Genomic DNA, 25,835 nt, shown 5'->3' on the forward strand with positions numbered 1-25,835 from the left:
GAGACGAGAGGGAGACAGACGGAGACGAGAGAGAGACAGACAGATGGAGACGAGAGAGAGAGACAGATTGAGACGAGAGAGAGAGACAGATTGAGACGAGAGAGACAGACAGATGGAGACGAGAGAGACAGACAGATGGAGACGAGAGAGAGACAGACAGATGGAGACGAGAGAGAGACAGACAGATGGAGACGAGAGAGAGACAGACAGATGGAGACGAGAGAGAGACAGACAGATGGAGACGAGAGAGAGACAGACAGATGGAGACGAGAGAGAGACAGACAGATGGAGACGAGAGAGAGAGACAGATGGAGACGAGAGAGACAGACAGATGGAGACGAGAGAGAGAGACAGACAGATGGAGACGAGAGGGAGACAGACGGAGACGAGAGAGAGACAGACAGATGGAGACGAGAGAGAGACAGACAGATGGAGACGAGAGCGAGAGACAGACAGATGGAGACGAGAGAGAGAGACAGACAGATGGAGACGAGAGAGAGACAGATTGAGACGAGAGAAACAGACAGATGGAGACGAGAGACAGACAGATGGAGACGAGAGAGAGACAGACAGATGGAGACGAGAGAGAGACAGACAGATGGAGATGAGAGAGAGACAGACAGATGGAGACGAGAGAGACAGACAGATGGAGACGAGAGAGAGACAGACAGATGGAGACAGACAGATGGAGACGAGAGAGAGACAGACAGATTGAGACGAGAGAGAGAGACACTAGAAGTGGTGGTAACCATGGCAGTGAGCTCTGGGGTGATTCCCGTCATGCCCTCAGGCTTTGATCGTTTTTTAATTAGATGGCTCTTACATCATCAGAACATCCACGGCTGCTGGCCCAAACTGGTGCACTATATAGGGAATAGGGCTCTGGTCTAAAGTAGTGCACTATATCGGGAATAGGGCTCTGGTCTAAAGTAGTGCACTATATCGGGAATAGGGCTCTGGTCTAAAGTAGTGCACTATATAGGGAATAGGGCTCTGGTCTAAAGTAGTGCACTATATAGGGAATAGGGCTCTGGTCTAAAGTAGTGCACTATATAGGGAATAGGGCTCTGGTCTATAGTAGTGCACTATATAGGGAATAGGGCTCTGGTCTAAAGTAGTGCATTATATAGGGAATAGGGCTCTGGTCTATAGTAGTGCACTATATAGGGAATAGGGCTCTGGTCTATAGTAGTGCACTATATAGGGAATAGGGCTCTGGTCTAAAGTAGTGCACTATATAGGGAATAGGGCTCTGGTCTAAAGTAGTGCACTATATAGGGAATAGGGCTCTGGTCTAAAGTAGTGCCCTATATAGGGAATAGGGCTCTGGTCTAAAGTAGTGCACTATATAGGGAATAGGGCTCTGGTCTAAAGTAGTGCACTACATAGGGAATAGGGCTCTGGTCTATAGTAGTGCACTATATAGGGAATAGGGCTCTGGTCTAAAGTAGTGCACTATATAGGGAATAGGGCTCTGGTCTAAAGCAGTGCACTATATAGGGAATAGGGCTCTGGTCTATAGTAGTGCACTATATAGGGAATAGGGCTCTGGTCTATAGTAGTGCACTATATAGGGAATAGGGCTCTGGTCTAAAGTAGTGCACTATATAGGGAATAGGGCTCTGGTCTAAAGTAGTGCACTATATAGGGAATAGGGCTCTGGTCTAAAGTAGTGCACTATATAGGGAATAGGGCTCTGGTCTAAAGTAGTGCACTATATAGGGAATAGGGCTCTGGTCTAAAGTAGTGCACTATATAGGGAATAGGGCTCTGGTCTAAAGTAGTGCACTATATAGGGAATAGGGCTCTGGTCTAAAGTAGTGCACTATATAGGGAATAGGGCTCTGGTCTATAGTAGTGCACTATATAGGGAATAGGGCTCTGGTCTATAGTAGTGCACTATATAGGGAATAGGGCTCTGGTCTAAAGTAGTGCACTATATAGGGAATAGGGCTCTGGTCTAAAGTAGTGCACTATATAGGGAATAGGGCTCTGGTCTATAGTAGTGCACTATATAGGGAATAGGGCTCTGGTCTATAGTAGTGCACTATATAGGGAATAGGGCTCTGGTCTAAAGTAGTGCACTATATAGGGAATAGGGCATGTTTAGGAGATTTTTTTGTGGTCCTTGTGGTCATTTCATGGGCCAATGCATGTTAGTACTGTATGTTAGTACTGTATGTTAGTACTGTATGTTAGTACTGTATGTTAGTACTGTATGTTAGTACTGCATGTTAGTACTGCATGTTAGTACTGCATGTTAGTACTGCATGTTAGTACTGCATGTTAGTACTGCATGTTAGTACTGTATGTTAGTACTGTATGTTAGTACTGCATGTTAGTACTGCATGTTAGTACTGCATGTTAGTACTGCATGTTAGTACTGCATGTTAGTACTGCATGTTAGTACTGCATGTTAGTACTGCATGTTAGTACTGCATGTTAGTACTGCATGTTAGTACTGCATGTTAGTACTGCATGTTAGTACTGCATGTTAGTACTGCATGTTAGTACTGCATGTTAGTACTGCATGTTAGTACTGCATGTTAGTACTGCATGTTAGTACTGCATGTTAGTACTGCATGTTAGTACTGCATGTTAGTACTGCATGTTAGTACTGCATGTTAGTACTGCATGTTAGTACTGCATGTTAGTACTGCATGTTAGTACTGCATGTTAGTACTGCATGTTAGTACTGTATGTTAGTACTGTATGTTAGTACTGTATGTTAGTACTGTATGTTAGTACTGCATGTTAGTACTGCATGTTAGTACTGCATGTTAGTACTGCATGTTAGTACTGCATGTTAGTACTGCATGTTAGTACTGCATGTTAGTACTGTATGTTAGTACTGCATGTTAGTACTGCATGTTAGTACTGCATGTTAGTACTGTACAACAAAACATCTCCTAAAGAGAAACTTTCACCAGAAATTATGTTCTGTTTAAAATTGTAAAGGTGGACTGAATCCAGAAATCAGTTCGTAGGCCAGTTTAACAGAGGCAGGAAGTCCCTGGGTTCTGAAGGGAAGCACCAGAAATCAGTTCGTAGGCCAGTTAAACAGAGGCAGGAAGTCCCTGGGTTCTGAAGGGAAGCACCAGAAATCAGTTCGTAGGCCAGTTAAACAGAGGCAGGAAGTCCCTGGGTTCTGAAGGGAAGCACCAGAAATCAGTTCGTAGGCCAGTTTAACAGAGGCAGGAAGTCCCTGGGTTCTGAAGGGAAGCACCAGAAATCAGTTCGTAGGCCAGTTAAACAGAGGCAGGAAGTCCCTGGGTTCTGAAGGGAAGCACCAGAAATCAGTTCGTAGGCCAGTTAAACAGAGACAGGAAGTCCCTGGGTTCTGGAGGGAAGCACCAGAAATCAGTTCGTAGGCCAGTTTAACAGAGGCAGGAAGTCCCTGGGTTCTGAAGGGAAGCACCAGAAATCAGTTCGTAGGCCAGTTAAACAGAGACAGGAAGTCCCTGGGTTCTGGAGGGAAGCACCAGAAATCAGTTCGTAGGCCAGTTTAACAGAGGCAGGAAGTCCCTGGGTTCTGAAGGGAAGCACCAGAAATCAGTTGGTAGGCCAGTTAAACAGAGACAGGAAGTCCCTGGGTTCTGAAGGGAAGCACCAGAAATCAGTTGGTAGGCCAGTTTAACAGAGACAGGAAGTCCCTGGGTTCTGAAGGGAAGCACCAGAAATCAGTTGGTAGGCCAGTTTAACAGAGGCAGGAAGTCCCTGGGTTCTGGAGGGAAGCACCAGAAATCAGTTGGTAGGCCAGTTTAACAGAGGCAGGAAGTCCCTGGGTTCTGGAGGGAAGCACCAGAAATCAGTTGGTAGGCCAGTTTAACAGAGGCAGGAAGTCCCTGGGTTCTGAAGGGAAGCACCATTTTACAGCATCATTCATGGTTGAATATGGAAACAAAGGTAGGATTGGTTTGATAAGTTTTTTCACGATTAGAGCAGAGAGACAGAAGGTTTTGTTGTATTTGAAGCGTGTCTATCAGATAGATAAGACCAGCTGTCTATTGGTCTCCTGGCAACAAGCCTCATGTACAATAAACACATACAGAGATAGAACAGGAAGAAAGCAAGTAGGATTTGTCCCTGTCCCTCCGTGCAGGGCGGCTAGGTGACGTCATTGACAGTGTCCATCAGTATCGATGTTTTGTGAGCCATTATTTTTAGGGTGCCGGGCAAGGTTACAGTTATTTATAGGGGGCAGGGCTTAAGAGGGTTAAAGTGATGTCAGACTGTCAGTAAACAGACAGAGAGGCATAGAGGCACAGTCAGAATCTGTCCAAAACAAAGATCCAGCCTCATATCGAAGGGTTATTTTTCCAAATAGGTTCCAACCGTGTCTGGTATGAGCTCCCATAGGTCCCTGCAGTATTATGAGATAGCCTAGCTAGCTCTGAAGCAACTATCTCTCTGTCCAGGCTGATTATTCTCAACCAAGGCTAATGGTTGTGAGAACAAGGGTTTTAGAGCTCCGTAGGGCTCATTAAAATTAAATTAAGCTCTCCCACTGCCAGGTCACTTGTGGGTAACTAATGCAATTACAGAGAGCCCACTTTGGGCAGGAATTATTTCAGTGCTGAGAAAATCTCCCCCCCTAATTTCCCGCTCTCCTCTCTCTCTCGCTCTCTCCCGTGCTCCTCCCGCTCTTCTCTCTCCCTCCCTCCTGCTCTCCTGGGCTCGAGCTCCATGCAGCCAATATGGAAGGGAGTTGGTAAACAGCAGGCTAGGCAGGCTCCAGCATCCAGCAGGCTAGGCAGGCGCCAGCATCCAGCAGGCCCCAGCATCCAGCAGGCTAGGCAGGCTCCAGCATCCAGCAGGCTCCAGCATCCAGCAGGCTAGGCAAGGTCACTGTAACATTACTCACTAGTCTGTCGTTACCCATGGAGGGTTCATCTCCCTCACACTAAAATCCATGGAGGGTGCATCTCCCTCACACTAAAACCCATGGAGGGTTCATCTCCCTCATACACTAAAACCCATGGAGGGTTCATCTCCCTCACACTAAAACCCATGGAGGGTTCATCTCCCTCACACTAAAACCCACGGAGGGTTCATCTCCCTCATACACTAAAACCTATGGAGGGTTCATCTCCCTCATACACTAAAACCTATGGAGGGTTCATCTCCCTCACACTAAAACCCAAGGAGGGTTCATCTCCCTCACACTAAAACCCATGGAGGGTGCATCTCCCTCACACTAAAACCCATGGAGGGTTCGTCTCCCTCACACTAAAACCCAAGGAGGGTTCATCTCCCTCACACTAAAACCCATGGAGGGTTCATCTCCCTCACACTAAAACCCATGGAGGGTTCATCTCCCTCATACACTAAAACCCAAGGAGGGTTCATCTCCCTCACACTAAAACCCATGGAGGGTTCATCTCCCTCATACTAAAACCCATGGAGGGTTCATCTCCCTCACACTAAAACCCATGGAGGGTTCATCTCCCTCACACTAAAACCCATGGAGGGTTCATCTCCCTCACACTAAAACCCATGGAGGGTTCATCTCCCTCATACACTAAAACCCATGGAGGATTCATCACCCTCACACTAAAACCCAAGGAGGGTTCATCTCCCTCACACTAAAACCCATGGAGGGTTCATCTCCCTCATACACTAAAACCTATGGAGGGTTCATCTCCCTCACACTAAAACCCAAGGAGGGGTCATCTCCCTCATACACTAAAACCCACGGAGGGTTCATCTCCCTCATACACTAAAACCCACGGAGGGTTCATCTCCCTCATACTAAAACCCATGGAGGGTTCATCTCCCTCATACTAAAACCCACGGAGGGTTCATCTCCCTCATACTAAAACCCACGGAGGGTTCATCTCCCTCATACTAAAACCCATGGATGGTTCATCTCCCTCACACTAAAACCCATGGAGGGTTCATCTCCCTGACACTAAAACCCATGGAGGGTTCATCTCCCTCATACTAAAACCCACGGAGGGTTCATCTCCCTCATACTAAAACCCATGGAGGGTTCATCTCCCTCACACTAAAACCCATGGAGGGTTCATCTCCCTCACACTAAAACCCATGGAGGGTTCATCTCCCTCATACTAAAACCCATGGAGGGTTCATCTCCCTCACACTAAAACCCATGGAGGGTTCATCTCCCTCATACTAAAACCCATGGAGGGTTCATCTCCCTCATACTAAAACCCATGGAGGGTTCATCTCCCTCATACTAAAACCCACGGAGGGTTCATCTCCCTCATACTAAAACCCACGGAGGGTTCATCTCCCTCATACTAAAACCTATGGAGGGTTCATCTCCCTCATACACTAAAATGTCTGCAGCATTGAAGGTCCCCAAGAAGACAGTGGCCTCCGAAGTTTGGAACCACAAAGACTCTTCCTAGAACTGGCCGCCCGGCCAAACTGAGCAGTCGGGGGAAGAAGGGCCTTGGTCGAACCTGAACGTCACTCTATCAGAGCTCCAGAGTTCCTCTGTGGAGATGGGAGAACCTTCCAGAAGGAGAACCATCTCTGCAGCACTCCACCAATCAGGTCATTATGGTAGAGTGGCCAGATGGAAGCCACTCCTCAGTAAAAGGCACATGACAAAAAGGCACACGCTTGGAGTTTGCCGAAAGGCATCTAAAGAACTGACCATGAGAAACAAGATTATCTGGTCTGATTAAACCAAGATTGAACTCTTTGGCCTGAATGCCAAGTGTCACGTCTGGAGGAAACTTGGCACCATCCCTACGGTGAAGCATGGTGGTGGTAGCATCATGCTGTGAGGATGTTTTTCAGCGGCAGGGACTGGGAGACTAGTCAGGTTCGAGGGAAAGATGAACGGAACACAGTGTACAGTGTACGGAAGTACAGAGATCCTTAATGAAAACCTGCTCCAGAGCGCTTAGGACCTCAGATTGGGGTGAAGGTCCACCTTCCAACAGGACAACGACAGTCCGGACAGCCAGAGCCCGGACTTGAACCCGATCAAACATCTCTGGAGAGACCTGAAAATAGCTGTGCAGCAACGCTCCCCATCCAACCTGACAGAGCTTGAGAGGATCTGCAGAGAAGAATGGGAGAAACTCCGCAAATATTTTTTACCTTTATTTAACCAGGCAAGTCAGTTAAGAACAAATTCTTATTTACAATGACGGCCTACCCTGACAACGCTGGGCCAATTGTGCAGCCTGGATTCGAACCAGGGACTGCAGTGACACCTCTTGCACTGAAATGCAGCTGAGCCACTCGGGAGCACTGGTTCCTGTCTTTTGGGTGAGAGCAAACCGTTAGAATGTAAAGCATGTTGTCGCTCGTTGGCAGTGCTTTCTCTCTTTGTTAAGGTGTTTGCATGCTTCTCATCTGAAATGGGAACAGTTCATGGCAAATTATGAAGAGATTTTGTGACGTTTTTGTTTTTGGCAAGTTTTTTTTTTGTTGTCTGTTTGTGAAGAGAGAAAAAAAATCCGGAGGCCAAGCCGGAAGTCAGTAGCCGAAGTCTCCGCCCCTTCGTCGGTGATTGGTCAACAGTAGGGATTCTTCAATTAAGTGTTTATCATTCAACGAAAGACGAATCGTTTTAATGCATATTTTTTCACTTGAGAAATACTGCACCAAACATCTTAGTTAGATGCAAAATTGCCCAACTAATATCTCTTTGGCAACAAAAAAAAAGTAAATTAATGACAGATTTCTTGAGTTGTCTTAAAATTTATTCTGACTATTTTGAGGAAGTGTATTACTGGCTATGGAATCTCAAGATGGACAAACAGTACTATTGCCGCTTTTCTTCTTGTCTCTTCTGAGAGAAGAAGAGCAGATTATTGGTTTTGTTTGAATTCACTAGACTGAATCCTACTGGGGGGAAACCGTCCCTGGCTAGTGTTCCTCTGATAAAATGAACAAACAGCATAAAGGGGACGAGGACGAAGAAACATTAGATTTGGCCTTAATTGGACTTGAAATGTCTCAATGTGGGCATAGTCACTTTGATTTCACTAATCCCAATTCATGTTATTAAAACACATCTCATTCACTCACTAGAGAGTTTCCCCAGAGTGATGTGTGGTCTACAGTCTCAGAGCCCTATCTGTGTGTGGTCTACAGTCTCAGAGCCCTATCTGTGTGTGGTCTACAGTCTCAGAGCCCTATCTGTGTGTGGTCTACAGTCTCAGAGCCCTATCTGTGTGTGGTCTACAGTCTCAGAGCCCTATCTGTGTGTGGTCTACAGTCTCAGAGCCCTATCTGTGTGTGGTCTACCGTCTCAGAGCCCTATCTGTGTGTGGTCTACAGTCTCAGAGCCCTATCTGTGTGTGGTCTACAGTCTCAGAGCCCTATCTGTGTGTGGTCTACAGTCTCAGAGCCCTATCTGTGTGTGGTCTACAGTCTCAGAGCCCTATCTGTGTGTGGTCTACAGTCTCAGAGCCCTATCTGTGTGTGGTCTACAGTCTCAGAGCCCTATCTGTGTGTGGTCTACAGTCTCAGAGCCCTATCTGTGTGTGGTCTACAGTCTCAGAGCCCTATCTGTGTGTGGTCTACAGTCTCAGAGCCCTATCTGTGTGTGGTCTACAGTCTCAGAGCCCTATCTGTGTGTGGTCTACAGTCTCAGAGCCCTATCTGTGTGTGGTCTACAGTCTCAGAGCCCTATCTGTGTGTGGTCTACAGTCTCAGAGCCCTATCTGTGTGTGGTCTACAGTCTCAGAGCCCTATCTGTGTGAGGTCTACAGTCTCAGAGCCCTATCTGTGTGTGGTCTACAGTCTCAGAGCCCTATCTGTGTGTGGTCTACAGTCTCAGAGCCCTATCTGTGTGTGGTCTACAGTCTCAGAGCCCTATCTGTGTGTGGTCTACAGTCTCAGAGCCCTATCTGTGTGTGGTCTACAGTCTCAGAGCCCTATCTGTGTGTGGTCTACAGTCTCAGAGCCCTATCTGTGTGTGGTCTACAGTCTCAGAGCCCTATCTGTGTGTGGTCTACAGTCTCAGAGCCCTATCTGTGTGTGGTCTACCGTCTCAGAGCCCTATCTGTGTGTGGTCTACAGTCTCAGAGCCCTATCTGTGTGTGGTCTACAGTCTCAGAGCCCTATCTGTGTGTGGTCTACAGTCTCAGAGCCCTATCTGTGTGTAGCCTACAGTCTCAGAGCCCTATCTGTGTGTGGTCTACAGTCTCAGAGCCCTATCTGTGTGTGGTCTACAGTCTCAGAGCCCTATCTGTGTGTGGTCTACCGTCTCAGAGCCCTATCTGTGTGTGGTCTACAGTCTCAGAGCCCTATCTGTGTGTGGTCTACCGTCTCAGAGCCCTATCTGTGTGTGGTCTACCGTCTCAGATCCCTATCTGTGTGTGGTCTACAGTCTCAGAGCCCTATCTGTGTGTGGTCTACCGTCTCAGAGCCCTATCTGTGTGTGGTCTACAGTCTCAGAGCCCTATCTGTGTGTGGTCTACAGTCTCAGAGCCCTATCTGTGTGTGGTCTACAGTCTCAGAGCCCTATCTGTGTGTGGTCTACAGTCTCAGAGCCCTATCTGTGTGTGGTCTACCGTCTCAGAGCCCTATCTGTGTGTGGTCTACAGTCTCAGAGCCCTATCTGTGTGTGGTCTACCGTCTCAGAGCCCTGAGACGGTAGACCTACCGTCTCAGAGCCCTACCGTCTCAGAGCCCTATCTGTGTGTGGTCTACCGTCTCAGAGCCCTATCTGTGTGTGGTCTACCGTCTCAGAGCCCTATCTGTGTGTGGTCTACAGTCTCAGAGCCCTATCTGTGTGTGGTCTACAGTCTCAGAGCCCTATCTGTGTGTGGTCTACCGTCTCAGAGCCCTATCTGTGTGTGGTCTACAGTCTCAGAGCCCTATCTGTGTGTGGTCTACCGTCTCAGAGCCCTATCTGTGTGTGGCCTACAGTCTCAGAGCCCTATCTGTGTGTGGTCTACAGTCTCAGAGCCCTATCTGTGTGTGGTCTACAGTCTCAGAGCCCTATCTGTGTGTGGTCTACAGTCTCAGAGCCCTATCTGTGTGTGGTCTACAGTCTCAGAGCCCTATCTGTGTGTGGTCTACAGTCTCAGAGCCCTATCTGTGTGTGGTCTACAGTCTCAGAGCCCTATCTGTGTGTGGTCTACAGTCTCAGAGCCCTATCTGTGTGTGGTCTACAGTCTCAGAGCCCTATCTGTGTGTGGTCTACAGTCTCAGAGCCCTATCTGTGTGTGGTCTACAGTCTCAGAGCCCTATCTGTGTGTGGTCTACCGTCTCAGAGCCCTATCTGTGTGTGGTCTACCGTCTCAGAGCCCTATCTGTGTGTGGTCTACAGTCTCAGAGCCCTATCTGTGTGTGGTCTACCGTCTCAGAGCCCTATCTGTGTGTGGTCTACCGTCTCAGAGCCCTATCTGTGTGTGGTCTACAGTCTCAGAGCCCTATCTGTGTGTGGTCTACCGTCTCAGAGCCCTATCTGTGTGTGGTCTACCGTCTCAGAGCCCTATCTGTGTGTGGTCTACAGTCTCAGAGCCCTATCTGTGTGTGGCCTACAGTCTCAGAGCCCTATCTGTGTGTGGTCTACAGTCTCAGAGCCCTATCTGTGTGTGGTCTACCGTCTCAGAGCCCTATCTGTGTGTGGTCTACCGTCTCAGAGCCCTATCTGTGTGTGGTCTACAGTCTCAGAGCCCTATCTGTGTGTGGTCTACCGTCTCAGAGCCCTATCTGTGTGTGGTCTACCGTCTCAGCCCTATCTGTGTGTGGTCTACAGTCTCAGAGCCCTATCTGTGTGTGGTCTACAGTCTCAGAGCCCTATCTGTGTGTGGTCTACAGTCTCAGAGCCCTATCTGTGTGTGGTCTACAGTCTCAGAGCCCTATCTGTGTGTGGTCTACCGTCTCAGAGCCCTATCTGTGTGTGGTCTACAGTCTCAGAGCCCTATCTGTGTGTGGTCTACAGTCTCAGAGCCCTATCTGTGTGTGGTCTACCGTCTCAGAGCCCTATCTGTGTGTGGTCTACCGTCCTAGAAGAAGGACAGTCTGACAGGGGAGAAGGGGAGAGGCCCAGTCTGACAGGGGAGGGGCCCAGTCTGACAGGGGAGAGGCCCAGTCTGACAGGGGAGAGGCCCAGTCTGACAGGGGAGAGGCCCAGTCTGACAGGGGAGAGGGCCAGTCTGACAGGGGAGAGGCCCAGTCTGACAGGGGAGAGGCCCAGTCTGACAGGGGAGAGGCCCAGTCTGACAGGGGAGAGGCCCAGTCTGACAGGGGAGAGGCCCAGTCTGACAGGGGAGAGGGCCAGTCTGACAGGGGAGAGGGCCAGTCTGACAGGGGAGAGGGCCAGTCTGACAGGGGAGAGGGCCAGTCTGACAGGGGAGAGGGCCAGTCTGACTGTGGAGAGGGCCAGTCTGACAGGGGAGACGGGAAGAGGGCCAGTCTGAGAGGGGAGACGGGAAGAGGGCCAGTCTGACAGGGGAGACGGGAAGAGGGCCAGTCTGACAGGGGAGAGGGCCAGACTGACAGGGGAGAGGGCCAGTCTGACAGGGGAGAGGGCCAGTCTGACAGGGAAGAGGGCCAGTCTGACAGGGGAGACGGGAAGAAGGCCAGTCTGACAGGGGAGAGGGCCAGTCTGACATTGTTTCCACGTCAATTCAATGAAATGACATTGAACCAACGTGGAACAGACTTTGAATTGACTTCTTTACCCAGTGGGATGGCAGTGATGTTCCTCAAAATGTGATCAAATGTTTATCCTCCTGATTGTTAAAGCTTGATGCTTTCAATGCTTCTTTTGCATCTTTCCACCAGTGAGAAGTTAGGTACATAGATTCTCTTTTACATTTGGTACCAGAGCACAATGAACTTAGTCTCTGAGACCTATAGGGCTTGTAGAAATGAACTTAGTCTCTGAGACCTATAGGGCTTGTAGAAATGAACTTAGTCTCTGAGACATATAGGGCTTGTAGAAATGAACTTAGTCTCTGAGACATATAGGGCTTGTAGAAATGAACTTAGTCTCTGAGACATATAGGGCTTGTAGAAATGAACTTAGTCTCTGAGACCTATAGGGCTTGTAGAAATGAACTTAGTCTCTGAGACATATAGGGCTTGTAGAAATGAACTTAGTCTCTGAGACATATAGGGCTTGTAGAAATGAACTTAGTCTCTGAGACATATAGGGCTTGTAGAAATGAACTTAGTCTCTGAGACATATAGGGCTTGTAGAAATGAACTTAGTCTCTGAGACATATAGGGCTTGTAGAAATGAACTTAGTCTCTGAGACATATAGGGCTTGTAGAAATGAACTTAGTCTCTGAGACATATAGGGCTTGTAGAAATGAACGCCCTCCATGTTTACGCGAACATTCTGTTTATTCCTATTAATGCTAACAAATGTATTTTTCTCTTTCCCAGGAGATTGCTCGTCATCTTCGTCCTGCCTCGTTAAGAGCTCTGTATGGTAAAACCAAAGTGCAGAACGCCATCCACTGCACTGACCTCCCCGAGGACGGGGTGCTGGAGGTGGATACCCACTGACATCTCATTCATCCACACATGAGTATCTCAGAGTAGCTCTTAAAACCCCCACATTCATCTGTTTAGCGCTGAAGCTTGTAAGAAGAAGAGTAGCATTGATGTCCATTCAGACTGCTGCTTGTAACTCACAGTGACCAGACCAGGAACAGAATGGAGCTTGGTCCCAAAACGACACCTTATTCCCTACATAGTGCACTACGGGCCCTATGGGCCCTGGTCTAAAGTAGTGCACTATGTAGGGAATAGGGTGCCGTTTGGGATACGAGCTAAAGCAGCAACAGCAGGACAGTCTCATGACTCCAGTCTGTGGGCCGAGCCGCTACGCTACAGATCCCACTGGGAAAGAATGGCTGGGCATTTAGAAACAAACTATTGTTGTTTAGTATGGCAGGGAGGGAGGGGGTCTGACCTGTTGGACGTCATTGTTGGGGAGGGAGAGAGAGAGGAGAGAGCAGAGCTCCTGATCTGTTGAGCAGAGCAGCCGGGCTAGGGACAAATGGCTCCTTGTTAATCATTAGCCTGGTGACTGGCTGAGCTGAGCTGCCTAACACATTCCAGGTCCCAGACTAACCACTTTGGCCCAGCGCGGCGCGGACAGCGCGGTGTCTCACGAACTGCTATAGTCCTGTCTAATACTGCTATAGTCCTGTCTAATACTGCTATAGTCCTGTCTAATACTGCTATAGTCATGTCTAATACTGCTATAGTCCTGTCTGACATACTGCTATAGTCCTGTCTAATACTGATATCGTCCTGTCTAACATACTGCTATAGTCCTGTCTAACATACTGCTATAGTCCTGTCTAATACTGCTATAGTCCTGTCTAATACTGCTATAGTCCTGTCTAATACTACTATAGTCCTGTCTAACATACTGCTATAGTCCTGTCTAGTGCTGCTATAGTCCTGTCTAACATACTGCTATAGTCCTGTCTAATACTACTATAGTCCTGTCTAACATACTGCTATAGTCCTGTCTAGTGCTGCTATAGTCCTGTCTAACATACTGCTATAGTCCTGTCTAACATACTGCTATAGTCCTGTCTAATGCTGCTATCGTCCTGTCTAACATACTGCTATAGTCCTGTCTAACATACTGCTATAGTCCTGTCTAATACTGCTATAGTCCTGTCTAATACTGCTATAGTCCTGTCTAATACTACTATAGTCCTGTCTAACATACTGCTATAGTCCTGTCTAGTGCTGCTATAGTCCTGTCTAACATACTGCTATAGTCCTGTCTAATACTACTATAGTCCTGTCTAACATACTGCTATAGTCCTGTCTAGTGCTGCTATAGTCCTGTCTAACATACTGCTATAGTCCTGTCTAACATACTGCTATAGTCCTGTCTAATGCTGCTATCGTCCTGTCTAACATACTGCTATAGTCCTGTCTAACATACTGCTATAGTCCTGTCTAATACTGCTATCGTCCTGTCTAACATACTGCTATCGTCCTGTCTAACATACTGCTATAGTCCTGTCTAATACTGCTATCGTCCTGTCTAACATACTGCTATAGTCCTGTCTAATACTGCTATCATCCTGTCTAATACTGCTACCGTCCTGTCTAATACTGCTAGTCCTGTCTAATACTGCTACCGTCCTGTCTAACATACTGCTATAGTCCTGTCTAATACTGCTATAGTCTTGTCTAATACTGCTATAGTCTTGTCTAATACTGCTATCGTCCTGTCTAACATACTGCTATAGTCCTGTCTAATACTGCTATAGTCCTGTCTAACATACTGCTATCGTCCTGTCTAATACTGCTATAGTCCTGTCTAATACTGCTATCGTCCTGTCTAACATACTGCTATAGTCCTGTCTAATACTGCTATAGTCCTGTCTAACATACTGCTATAGTCCTGTCTAATACTGCTATAGTCCTGTCTAACATACTGCTATAGTCCTGTCTAACATACTGCTATCGTCCTGTCTAATACTGCTATAGTCCTGTCTAATACTGCTATCGTCCTGTCTAATACTGCTACCGTCCTGTCTAACGCTGCTATCGTCCTGTCTAACATACTGCTATAGTCCTGTCTAATACTGCTATAGTCCTGTCTAACATACTGCTATAGTCCTGTCTAACATACTGCTATCGTCCTGTCTAATACTGCTATAGTCTTGTCTAATACTGCTATAGTCTTGTCTAATACTGCTATAGTCCTGTCTAATACTACTATCGTCCTGTCTAATGCTGCTATAGTCCTGTCTAATACTGCTATAGTCCTGTCTAATGCTGATATGGTCCTGTCTAACATACTGCTATAGTCCTGTCTAATACTGCTATAGTCCTGTCTAATACTGCTATAGTCCTGTCTAATACTGCTATCGTCCTGTCTAACATACTGCTATAGTCCTGTCTAACATACTGCTATAATCCTGTCTAATACTGCTATCGTCCTGTCTATATCCTGCTATCGTCCTGTCTAATACTGCTATAGTCCTTTCTAATACTGCTATCGTCCTGTCTAACATACTGCTATAGTCCTGTCTAATACTGCTATCGTCCTGTCTAACATACTGCTATAGTCCTGTCTAACATACTGCTATAGTCCTGTCTAATACTGCTATCGTCCTGTCTATATCCTGCTATCGTCCTGTCTAATACTGCTATAGTCCTGTCTAATACTGCTATCGTCCTGTCTAACATACTGCTATAGTCTTGTCTAACATACTGCTATAGTCCTGTCTAATACTGCTATCGTCCTGTCTATATCCTGCTATCGTCCTGTCTAATACTGCTATAGTCCTTTCTAATACTGCTATCGTCCTGTCTAATACTGCTATAGTCCTGTCTAACATACTGCTATCGTCCTGTCTAATACTGCTATAGTCCTTTCTAATACTGCTATAGTCCTGTCTAATACTGCTATAGTCCTGTCTAACATACTGCTATCGTCCTGTCTAACATACTGCTATAGTCCTTTCTAATACTGCTATAGTCCTGTCTAATACTGTTATAGTCCTGTCTAACATACTGCTATCGTCCTGTCTAACATACTGCTATAGTCCTGTCTAATACTGCTATCGTCCTGTCTAATACTGCTATAGTCCTGTCTAACATACTGCTATCGTCCTGTCTAACATACTGCTATAGTCCTGTCTAACATACTGCTATCGTCCTGTCTAATACTGCTATCGTCCTGTCTAACATACTGCTATCGTCCTGTCTAACATACTGCTATAGTCCTGTCTAATACTGCTATCGTCCTGTCTAATACTGCTATAGTCCTGTCTAATACTGCTATAGTCCTGTCTAATACTGATATTGTCCTGTCTAATACTGATATCGTCCTGTCTAACATACTGATATCGTCCTGTCTAACATACTGCTATAGTCCTGTCTAATACTGCTATCGTCCTGTCTAATACTGCTATCGTCCTGTCTAATACTGCTATCGTCCTGTCTAATACTGCTATAGTCCTGTCTAATACCGATATCGTCCTGTCTAATACTGATATCGTCCTGTCTAACATACTGCTATAGTCCTGTCTAATACTGCTATCGTCCTGTCTAATACTGCTATAGTCCTGTCTAATACTGATATCGTCCTGTCTAATACTGATATCGTCCTGTCTAACATACTGCTATAGTCCTGTCTAATGCTGCTATAGTCCTGTCTAACATACTGCTATAGTCCTGTCTAATGCTGCTATAGTCCTGTCTAACATACTGCTATAGTCCTGTCTAATACTGCTATAGTCCTGTCTAACATACTGCTATAGTCCTGTCTAATACTGCTATAGTCCTGTCTAACATGCTGCTATAGTCCTGTCTAATACTGCTATAGTCCTGTCTAATACTGCTATAGTCCTGTCTAATACTGCTATAGTCCTGTCTAATACTGCTATAGTCCTGTCTAACATACTGCTATAGTCCTGTCTAATACTGCTATAGTCCTGTCTAACATGCTGCTATAGTCCTGTCTAATACTGTCTAATACTGCTATAGTCCTGTCTAATACTGCTATAGTCCTGTCTAATACTGCTATAGTCCTGTCTAATACTGCTATAGTCCTGTCTAACATGCTGCTATAGTCTTGTCTAACACACTGCTCTCTCTTCACTGCTATAGTCTAGTTGAGTGGTCACCAAACCGCCGATCGCGATCGACTGGTCGATCTCCAAGGCATTCCTAGTCGATCACCAAACATTTCTGTAAAAAATCCAACGATAAAGCCTTCCATTCCAATTTGTTTAATTCATTTAGCGCTGTTGGTGGTTGGTGCACTTGATTCAGCAGCCCTAGTGAAGGGAGTGTTCACATGTTGAACCATTTCATGTAGGACTGGGCGGTATACCGTATTTTACTGTATACCGGTATTTATGCACGGACCGGTTTGGGTTTTTACTTTACCTTCTATAACGGTATTTGAATATTTGGTTTGTTAAATGTGATACGCCGCGTGTAACGTCCATTTTTATAGTTTACTCCGCTACTTGAGTCCTCCCTCTCCGCTCTCTCTCCATGCCGCTTTCCACATAGACCTAGTCCCGCCCCCTGTCACTCAAGGAGCGGTTTGTTGTTGCTTGACAACGAGCCACTTCCGTTCAGTCTGCCTGGTCAGTGCAACAATGTTGATGACAACAATGCTGTTTCCACTTTGATCTTAATATAAATCCACAAGCGTTCTATAATTACAATATTAGTTTGTGTTTCTTACATCTGCAAACAGCTAGTTTTGTATTTTCTTAGCAAGTTAAGCTAAATCGTGTTAGCCGCTAATCGCTAGTTAGCTGGCTAGCTAATAAAAGTACTGTAACGACCCTGGGTTTATAAGCGCGGAAATCGACTCTGCCGCTTGAGCATGCTTTTGCGGCACAGTCGATAGCGCGCCGGACCTCGGGCTAGGAGGTCGAGGGTTCGAGACCTGCTCCCTGCTGTTTCATTACATTGGTGTCGGAAGTGATCGGACCTTGCATCCACGACAGTGCGTGTGCTTGGCCGGTGAGCGCGTTCTTGTAAGACGTAGAGTCGCAAGCTAGCGCGAGGACGCGCTCTTTGAAAGGAGGGAGTAGTGTAACGACCCTGGGTTTATAAGCGCGGAAATCGACTCTGCCGCTTGAGCATGCTTTTGCGGCACAGTCGATAGCGCGCCGGACCTCGGGCTAGGAGGTCGAGGGTTCGAGACCTGCTCCCTGCTGTTTCATTACAGTACTGAGTCAGAGCAAACGAAGCTAACTAATACAGCCTGATACCAGTACTGGTGGAGGCTTAAATCAGCATGTTGTTTGTACAACAGTATCTTCTAAATCAAAGAGGAATAGGCGAAGCATGAATATGTTGGCTATATAAATATAGATTTAATGTATCCAAAGATTATAGGGTCCCCTAGGAAACACTGAACATCACTTTGGTTCTTCACCCTGTCACAATAAATCGTCCATGGCATTTTCATTCGTTGTCATGTCAAACACTGTATTCAAAGTGCCCACTATTATTTATATTCTAACTATAGAATTAGAATAAACATTCTCTTTCCATGATTCCAAAAGTTCACCCAAGTGTTTTAATCTAAATCGCAACATTTGGTTCAAAATAAGGCCTTAGTATTTCATGCCCATATCGTGGCAGTGTGGAAATGATCTGAAATTGAGTGCAGGAAATGCAGAAGTTGATGGAAATGCAGGAAATAATTTTAGGTTGAAGTTGAATTGAACAGTATAAACCAATCAGAATGGAGAAAGACACACTGAAATCACTTAGAATATATGTGTTGTCACCCAAGGGTCACGCACTACTCATAAAGCAAAAACATAAAATACCATGATATGATATTTTAGCCATGTCGCCCAGCCCTCAGTTCACGTATCTGAAGGTAGAACTCTGCCTACCCAGCATGCCCAGAGAGCAAAGTGCACCTATAGGCCTACCGCTGGCCAATCAGATAGCTCAGAACACCGTGTCTGCACAGTTTCCTTGAGACCATAGACTGTAAAAAAGAAACCTTGAGCTCACAGCAACGTCATTACTGTGAGATTTCACAACTTTTAAAACCATGTTATAGAGACTCAACGAATATAGCAAAGAGCTGCTGTTTTAATGAGTGACTTCCTGTTTGAGTTGTTACTCAGCACTGTCAACACGTTGTTCAACACTTTCATAAGCCATAAAATGAACGTTCTCCCTACTTCCACGCACGCTACAGCCAGCACTGCAGCTACAAATGAATGACTATAACAAAGTGTTTCCATAAGCTTTGCGTTGTTGTTATTAGCGGCTTGTCTCTTTTTATTATATCAAATTATATTTAACTTTATCTTGGCATAGGAGTAACAACATGAATTAGTGCATGAGGCAGAAATAATGCAGTGTGACTTGTTTCGCCATCACCTGGAAGACCGTGTCCCCTTTTCTCAGCGGAGGGAGGGAGAGCGGAGGGACGGTGAGTCGGGTGAGAGGAAGCTGCTCCCCCCCTCCCCTCAGACAGGTGAGAGGCAGCCTCACCGCTGCTCCCCCCCTCCCCTCAGACAGGTGAGAGGCAGCCTCACCGCTGCTCCCCCCTCCCCTCAGACAGGTGAGAGGCAGCCTCACCGCTGCTCCCCCCCTCCCCTCAGACAGGTGAGAGGCAGCCTCACCGCTGCTCCCCCCTCCCCTCAGACAGGTGAGAGGCAGCCTCACCGCTGCTCCCCCCCTCCCCTCAGACAGGTGAGAGGCAGCCTCACCGCTGCTCCCCCCCTCCCCTCAGACAGGTGAGAGGCAGCCTCACCGCTGCTCCCCCCTCCCCTCAGACAGGTGAGAGGCAGCCTCACCGCTGCTCCCCCCCTCCCCTCAGACAGGTGAGAGGCAGCCTCACCGCTGCTCCCCCCTCCCCTCAGACAGGTGAGAGGCAGCCTCACCGCTGCTCCCCCCTCCCCTCAGACAGGTGAGAGGCAGCCTCACCGCTGCTCCCCCCCTCCCCTCAGACAGGTGAGAGGCAGCCTCACCGCTGCTCCCCCCTCCCCTCAGACAGGTGAGAGGCAGCCTCACCGCTGCTCCCCCCCTCCCCTCAGACAGGTGAGAGGCAGCCTCACCGCTGCTCCCCCCTCCCCTCAGACAGGTGAGAGGCAGCCTCACCGCTGCTCCCCCCCTCCCCTCAGACAGGTGAGAGGCAGCCTCACCGCTGCTCCCCCCCTCCCCTCAGACAGGTGAGAGGCAGCCTCACCACTGCTCCCCTCCTCCCCTCAGACAGGTGAGAGGCAGCTGCTCCCCCCTCCCCTCAGACAGGTGAGAGCCAGCCTCACCGCTGCTCCCCCCCCCCCCCTCAGACAGGTGAGAGGCAGCCTCACCACTGCTCCCCTCCTCCCCTCAGACAGGTGAGAGGCAGCCTCACCACTGCTCCCCCCTCCCCTCAGACAGGTGAGAGGCAGCCTCACCGCTGCTCCCCCCCTCCCCTCAGACAGGTGAGAGGCAGCCTCACCACTCCTCCCCCCCTCCCCTCAGACAGGTGAGAGGCAGCCTCACCGCTGCTCCCCCCCTCCCCCTCAGACAGGTGAGAGGCAGCCTCCCCGCTGCTCCCCCCTCATAATTTAAAAATGGTCTGAGAAAAACAACATTGACAGGGCAATTCAACCATTCAGAGATTGAGTGTTTTATAGTCTCATGTACAGGGTTGCAGGTGTGATTGCAGGGCACAGTGTATTGGACATATAGCCTACTACAAACCTCATTGCTACAGTACTGTTTTTAATAGGTTCATGTTGCATAGGCTTAAGTTTTTAAGTCATGTTTATTTTATTTTATTGTCAGTAGTAGATCTCTGTTTACATTTTGACTCAAAAGGTTGGTGACCACTGGTCTAGTCAAGCTGGTGGCCTGACAGTCTGTCTGTCTGTCTGTCTCAGTCTGTCTGTCTGTCTGTCTGTCTCAGTCTGTCTGTCTGTCCCAGTCTGTCTCAGTCTGTCTGTCTGTCTGTCTGTCTCAGTCTGTCTGTCTGTCTGTCTCAGTCTGTCTGTCTGTCTGTCCCAGTCTGTCTGTCTGTCTGTCCCAGTCTTTCTCAGTCTGTCTGTCTGTCTGTCTCAGTCTGTCTGTCTGTCTGTCTCAGTCTGTCTGTCTGTCTGTCTCAGTCTGTCTGTCTGTCTGTCCCAGTCTTTCTCAGTCTGTCTGTCTGTCTGTCTCAGTCTGTCTGTCTGTCTCAGTCTGTCTGTCTGTCTCAGTCTGTCTGTCTGTCCCAGTCTGTCTGTCTGTCTGTCCCAGTCTGTCTCAGTCTGTCTGTCTGTCCCAGTCTGTCTGTCTCAGTCTGTCTGTCTGTCTGTCCCAGTCTGTCTGTCTGTCCCAGTCTGTCTCAGTCTGTCTGTCTGTCTGTCTCAGTCTGTCTGTCTGTCTCAGTCTGTCTGTCTGTCTCAGTCTGTCTGTCTGTCCCAGTCTGTCTGTCTGTCTGTCCCAGTCTGTCTCAGTCTGTCTGTCTGTCCCAGTCTGTCTGTCTGTCTCAGTCTGTCTGTCTGTCTCAGTCTGTCTGTCTGTCCCAGTCTGTCTGTCTGTCCCAGTCTGTCTGTCTGTCTCAGTCTGTCTGTCTGTCTCAGTCTGTCTGTCTGTCCCAGTCTGTCTGTCTGTCTCAGTCTGTCTGTCTGTCTCAGTCTGTCTGTCTGACCCAGTCTGTCTGTCTCTGTCTGTCTGTCTGTCTCTGTCTGTCTGTCTGTCTCAGTCTGTCTGTCTGTCCCAGTCTGTCTGTCTGTCTCAGTCTGTCTGTCTGTCTGTCTCAGTCTGTCTGTCTGTCCCAGTCTGTCTGTCTGTCCCAGTCTGTCTGTCTGTCTCAGTCTGTCTGTCTGTCCCAGTCTGTCTGTCTGTCTCAGTCTGTCTGTCTGTCCCAGTCTGTCTCAGTCTGTCTGTCTGTCTCAGTCTGTCTGTCTGTCTCAGTCTGTCTGTCCCAGTCTGTCTGTCTGTCTGTCCCAGTCTGTCTCAGTCTGTCTGTCTGTCTCAGTCTGTCTGTCTGTCCCAGTCTGTCTGTCTGTCCCAGTCTGTCTGTCTGTCTCAGTCTGTCTGTCTGTCTCAGTCTGTCTGTCTGTCCCAGTCTGTCTGTCTGTCCCAGTCTGTCTGTCTGTCCCAGTCTGTCTGTCTGTCCCAGTCTGTCTGTCTGTCTGTCTGTCCCAGTCTGTCTGTCTGTCTGTCTCAGTCTGTCAGTCTGTCTCAGTCTGTCTGTCTGTCCCAGTCTGTCTGTCTGTCTCAGTCTGTCTGTCTGTCCCAGTCTGTCTGTCTGTCCCAGTCTGTCTGTCTGTCTGTCTGTCTGTCTCAGTCTGTCTGTCTGTCTCAGTCTGTCTCAGTCTGTCTCAGTCTGTCTCAGTCTGTCTGTCTGTCTGTCTCAGTCTGTCTGTCTGTCCCAGTCTGTCTGTCTGTCCCAGTCTGTCTGTCTGTCAGTCTGTCTGTCTGTCCCCAGTCTGTCTGTCTGTCTCAGTCTGTCTGTCTGTCCCAGTCTGTCTGTCTGTCTGTCCCAGTCTGTCTGTCTGTCTGTCCCAGTCTGTCTCAGTCTGTCTGTCTGTCTGTCTGTCTGTCCCAGTCTGTCTGTCTGTCTCAGTCTGTCTGTCTGTCCCAGTCTGTCTGTCTGTCCCTGTCTGTCTGTCTGTCTGTCCCAGTCTGTCTGTCTGTCTGTCACAGTTTGTCACAGTCTGTCTCAGTTTGTCAGTCTGTCTTGATCAAAGTTGCCTGATCAAACCTTTAATACTGAAACTACTATACTCTACTATAACTCAACCTATATTATACTATTCTACTATAACTCAACCTATACTCTACTATAACTCAACCTATACTCTACTACAACTCAACCTATACTCTACTATAACTCAACCTATACTCTACTATAACTCAACCTATATTCTACTATTCTACTATAGCTCAACCTATACTCTACTATTCTACTATAACTCAACCTATATTCTACTATTCTACTATAGCTCAACCTATACTCTACTATAACTCAACCTATATTCTACTATTCTACTATAGCTCAACCTATACTCTACTATTCTACTATAACTCAACCTATATTCTACTATTCTACTATAGCTCAACCTATACTCTACTATAACTCAACCTATATTCTACTATTCTACTATAGCTCAACCTATACTCTACTATTCTACTATAACTCAACCTATATTCTACTATTCCACTATAACTCAACCTATATTCTACTATAACTCAACCTATATTCTACTATTCTACTATAGCTCAACCTATACTCTACTATTCTACTATAACTCAACCTATATTCTACTATAACTCAACCTATATTCTACTATAACTCAACCTATATTCTACTATAACTCAACCTATATTCTACTATTCTACTATAACTCAACCTATACTCTACTATTCTACTATAACTCAACCTATACTCTACTATAACTCAACCTATATTCTACTATTCTACTATAGCTCAACGTATATTCTACTATTCTACTATAACTCAACCTATATTCTACTATTCCACTATAACTCAACCTATATTCTACTATAACTCAACCTATACTCTACTATAACTCAACCTATATTCTACTATAACTCAACCTATATTCTACTATTCTACTATAACTCAACCTATATTCTACTATAACTCAACCTATATTCTACTATAACTCAACCTATATTCTACTATAACTCAACCTATATTCTACTATAACTCAACCTATATTCTACTATTCTACTATAACTCAACCTACATTCTACTATTCTACTATAACTCAACCTATATTCTACTATTCTACTATAACTCAACCTATATTCTACTATAGCTCAACCTATACTCTACTATTCTACTATAACTCAACCTATATTCTACTATTCTACTATAACTCAACCTATATTCTACTATTCTACTATAACTCAACCTATACTCTACTATTCTACTATAACTCAACCTATATTCTACTATAACTCAACCTATATTCTACTATAACTCAACCTATACTCTACTATTCTACTATAACTCAACCTATATTCTACTATAACTCAACCTATATTCTACTATAACTCAACCTATATTCTACTATTCTACTATAACTCAACCTATATTCTACTATAACTCAACCTATACTCTACTATTCTACTATAACTCAACCTATATTCTACTATTCTACTATAACTCAACCTATATTCTACTATTCTACTATAACTCAACCTATACTCTACTATTCTACTATAACTCAACCTATATTCTACTATAACTCAACCTATATTCTACTATAACTCAACCTATATTCTACTATAACTCAACCTATACTCTACTATTCTACTATAACTCAACCTATATTCTACTATAACTCAACCTATATTCTACTATAACTCAACCTATACTCTACTATAACTCAACCTATACTCTACTATAACTCAACCTATACTCTACTATAACTCAACCTATATTCTACTATAACTCAACCTATACTCTACTATAACTCAACCTATACTCTACTATAACTCAACCTATACTCTACTATAACTCAACCTATACTCTACTATAACTCAACCTATACTCTACTATAACTCAACCTATATTCTACTATAGCTCAACCTATACTCTACTATAACTCAACCTATACTCTACTATAACTCAACCTATACTCTACTATTCTACTATAACTCAACCTATACTCTACTATTATACTATAACTCAACCTATACTCTACTATAACTCAACCTATACTCTACTATTCTAATATAGCTCAACCTATATTCTACTATAACTCAACCTATATTCTACTATTCTACTATAGTTCAACCTATATTCTACTACTCTACTATCACTCAACCTATATTCTACTATAACTCAACCTATATTCTACTATAACTCAACCTATATTCTACTATTCTACTATAACTCAACCTATACTCTACTATTCTACTATAACTCAACCTATATTCTACTAGAACTCAACCTATACTCTACTATTCTACTATAACTCAACCTATATTCTACTATTCTACTATAACTCAACCTATACTCTACTATTCTACTATAACTCAACCTATATTCTACTATAACTCAACCTATATTCTACTATAACTCAACCTATATTCTACTATTCTACTATAACTCAACCTATATTCTACTATAACTCAACCTATATTCTACTATTCTACTATAGCTCAACCTCTATTCTACTATAACTCAACCTATATTCTACTATAACTCAACCTATATTATACTATAACTCAACCTATATTCTACTAATCTACTATAGCTCAACCTATATTCTACTACTCTACTATCACTCAACCTATATTCTACTATAACTCAACCTATATTCTACTATTCTACTATAACTCAACCTATATTCTACTATAACTCAACCTATATTCTACTATAACTCAACCTATATTCTACTATTCTACTATAGCTCAACCTATATTCTACTATTCTACTATAGCTCAACCTATATTCTACTATAACTCAACCTATATTCTACTATTCTACTATAACTCAACCTATATTCTACTATTCTACTATAACTCAACCTATATTCTACTATAACTCAACCTATGTTCTACTATAACTCAACCTATATTCTACTATAACTCAACCTATATTCTACTATTCTACTATAGCTCAACCTATATTCTACTATTCTACTATAACTCAACCTATACTCTACTATAACTCAACCTATATTCTACTATAACTCAACCTATACTCTACTATAGCTCAACCTATATTCTACTATTCTACTATAACTCAACTATAACTCAACCTATATTCTACTATAACTCAACCTATACTCTACTATAACTCAACCTATACTCTACTATAACTCAACCTATATTCTACTATAACTCAACCTATGTTCTACTATAACTCAACCTATATTCTACTATTCTACTATAACTCAACCTATACTCTACTATAACTCAACCTATATTCTACTATTCTACTATAGTTCAACCTATATTCTACTACTCTACTATCACTCAACCTATATTCTACTATAACTCAACCTATATTCTACTATAACTCAACCTATATTCTACTATTCTACTATAACTCAACCTATACTCTACTATTCTACTATAACTCAACCTATATTCTACTATAACTCAACCTATACTCTACTATTCTACTATAACTCAACCTATATTCTACTATTCTACTATAACTCAACCTATACTCTACTATTCTACTATAACTCAACCTATATTCTACTATAACTCAACCTATATTCTACTATAACTCAACCTATATTCTACTATTCTACTATAACTCAACCTATATTCTACTATAACTCAACCTATATTCTACTATTCTACTATAGCTCAACCTCTATTCTACTATAACTCAACCTATATTCTACTATAACTCAACCTATATTATACTATAACTCAACCTATATTCTACTAATCTACTATAGCTCAACCTATATTCTACTACTCTACTATCACTCAACCTATATTCTACTAT

General features: G+C 45.1%; 1 protein-coding gene across 5 annotated transcripts in view; it reads left to right on the top strand.

Annotated features, from left to right (window-relative positions):
- The window catches only part of nme7 (NME/NM23 family member 7), a 189,250-nt gene that overhangs the window by 161,089 nt on the left and 2,326 nt on the right, over window positions 1–25,835 (top strand). For all 5 annotated transcript variants that reach the window (XM_071342282.1, XM_071342281.1, XM_071342278.1 and 2 more), the window contains one exon: window positions 12,335–12,442. In XM_071342282.1, coding sequence (XP_071198383.1) covers window positions 12,335–12,442 — 108 coding nt within the window. The remainder of the gene's footprint in view (window positions 1–12,334; window positions 12,443–25,835) is intronic.

The sequence above is a fragment of the Salvelinus alpinus genome, chromosome 15, assembly GCF_045679555.1.
Source record: "Salvelinus alpinus chromosome 15, SLU_Salpinus.1, whole genome shotgun sequence".
Taxonomy (NCBI): Eukaryota; Metazoa; Chordata; class Actinopteri; order Salmoniformes; family Salmonidae; genus Salvelinus; species Salvelinus alpinus.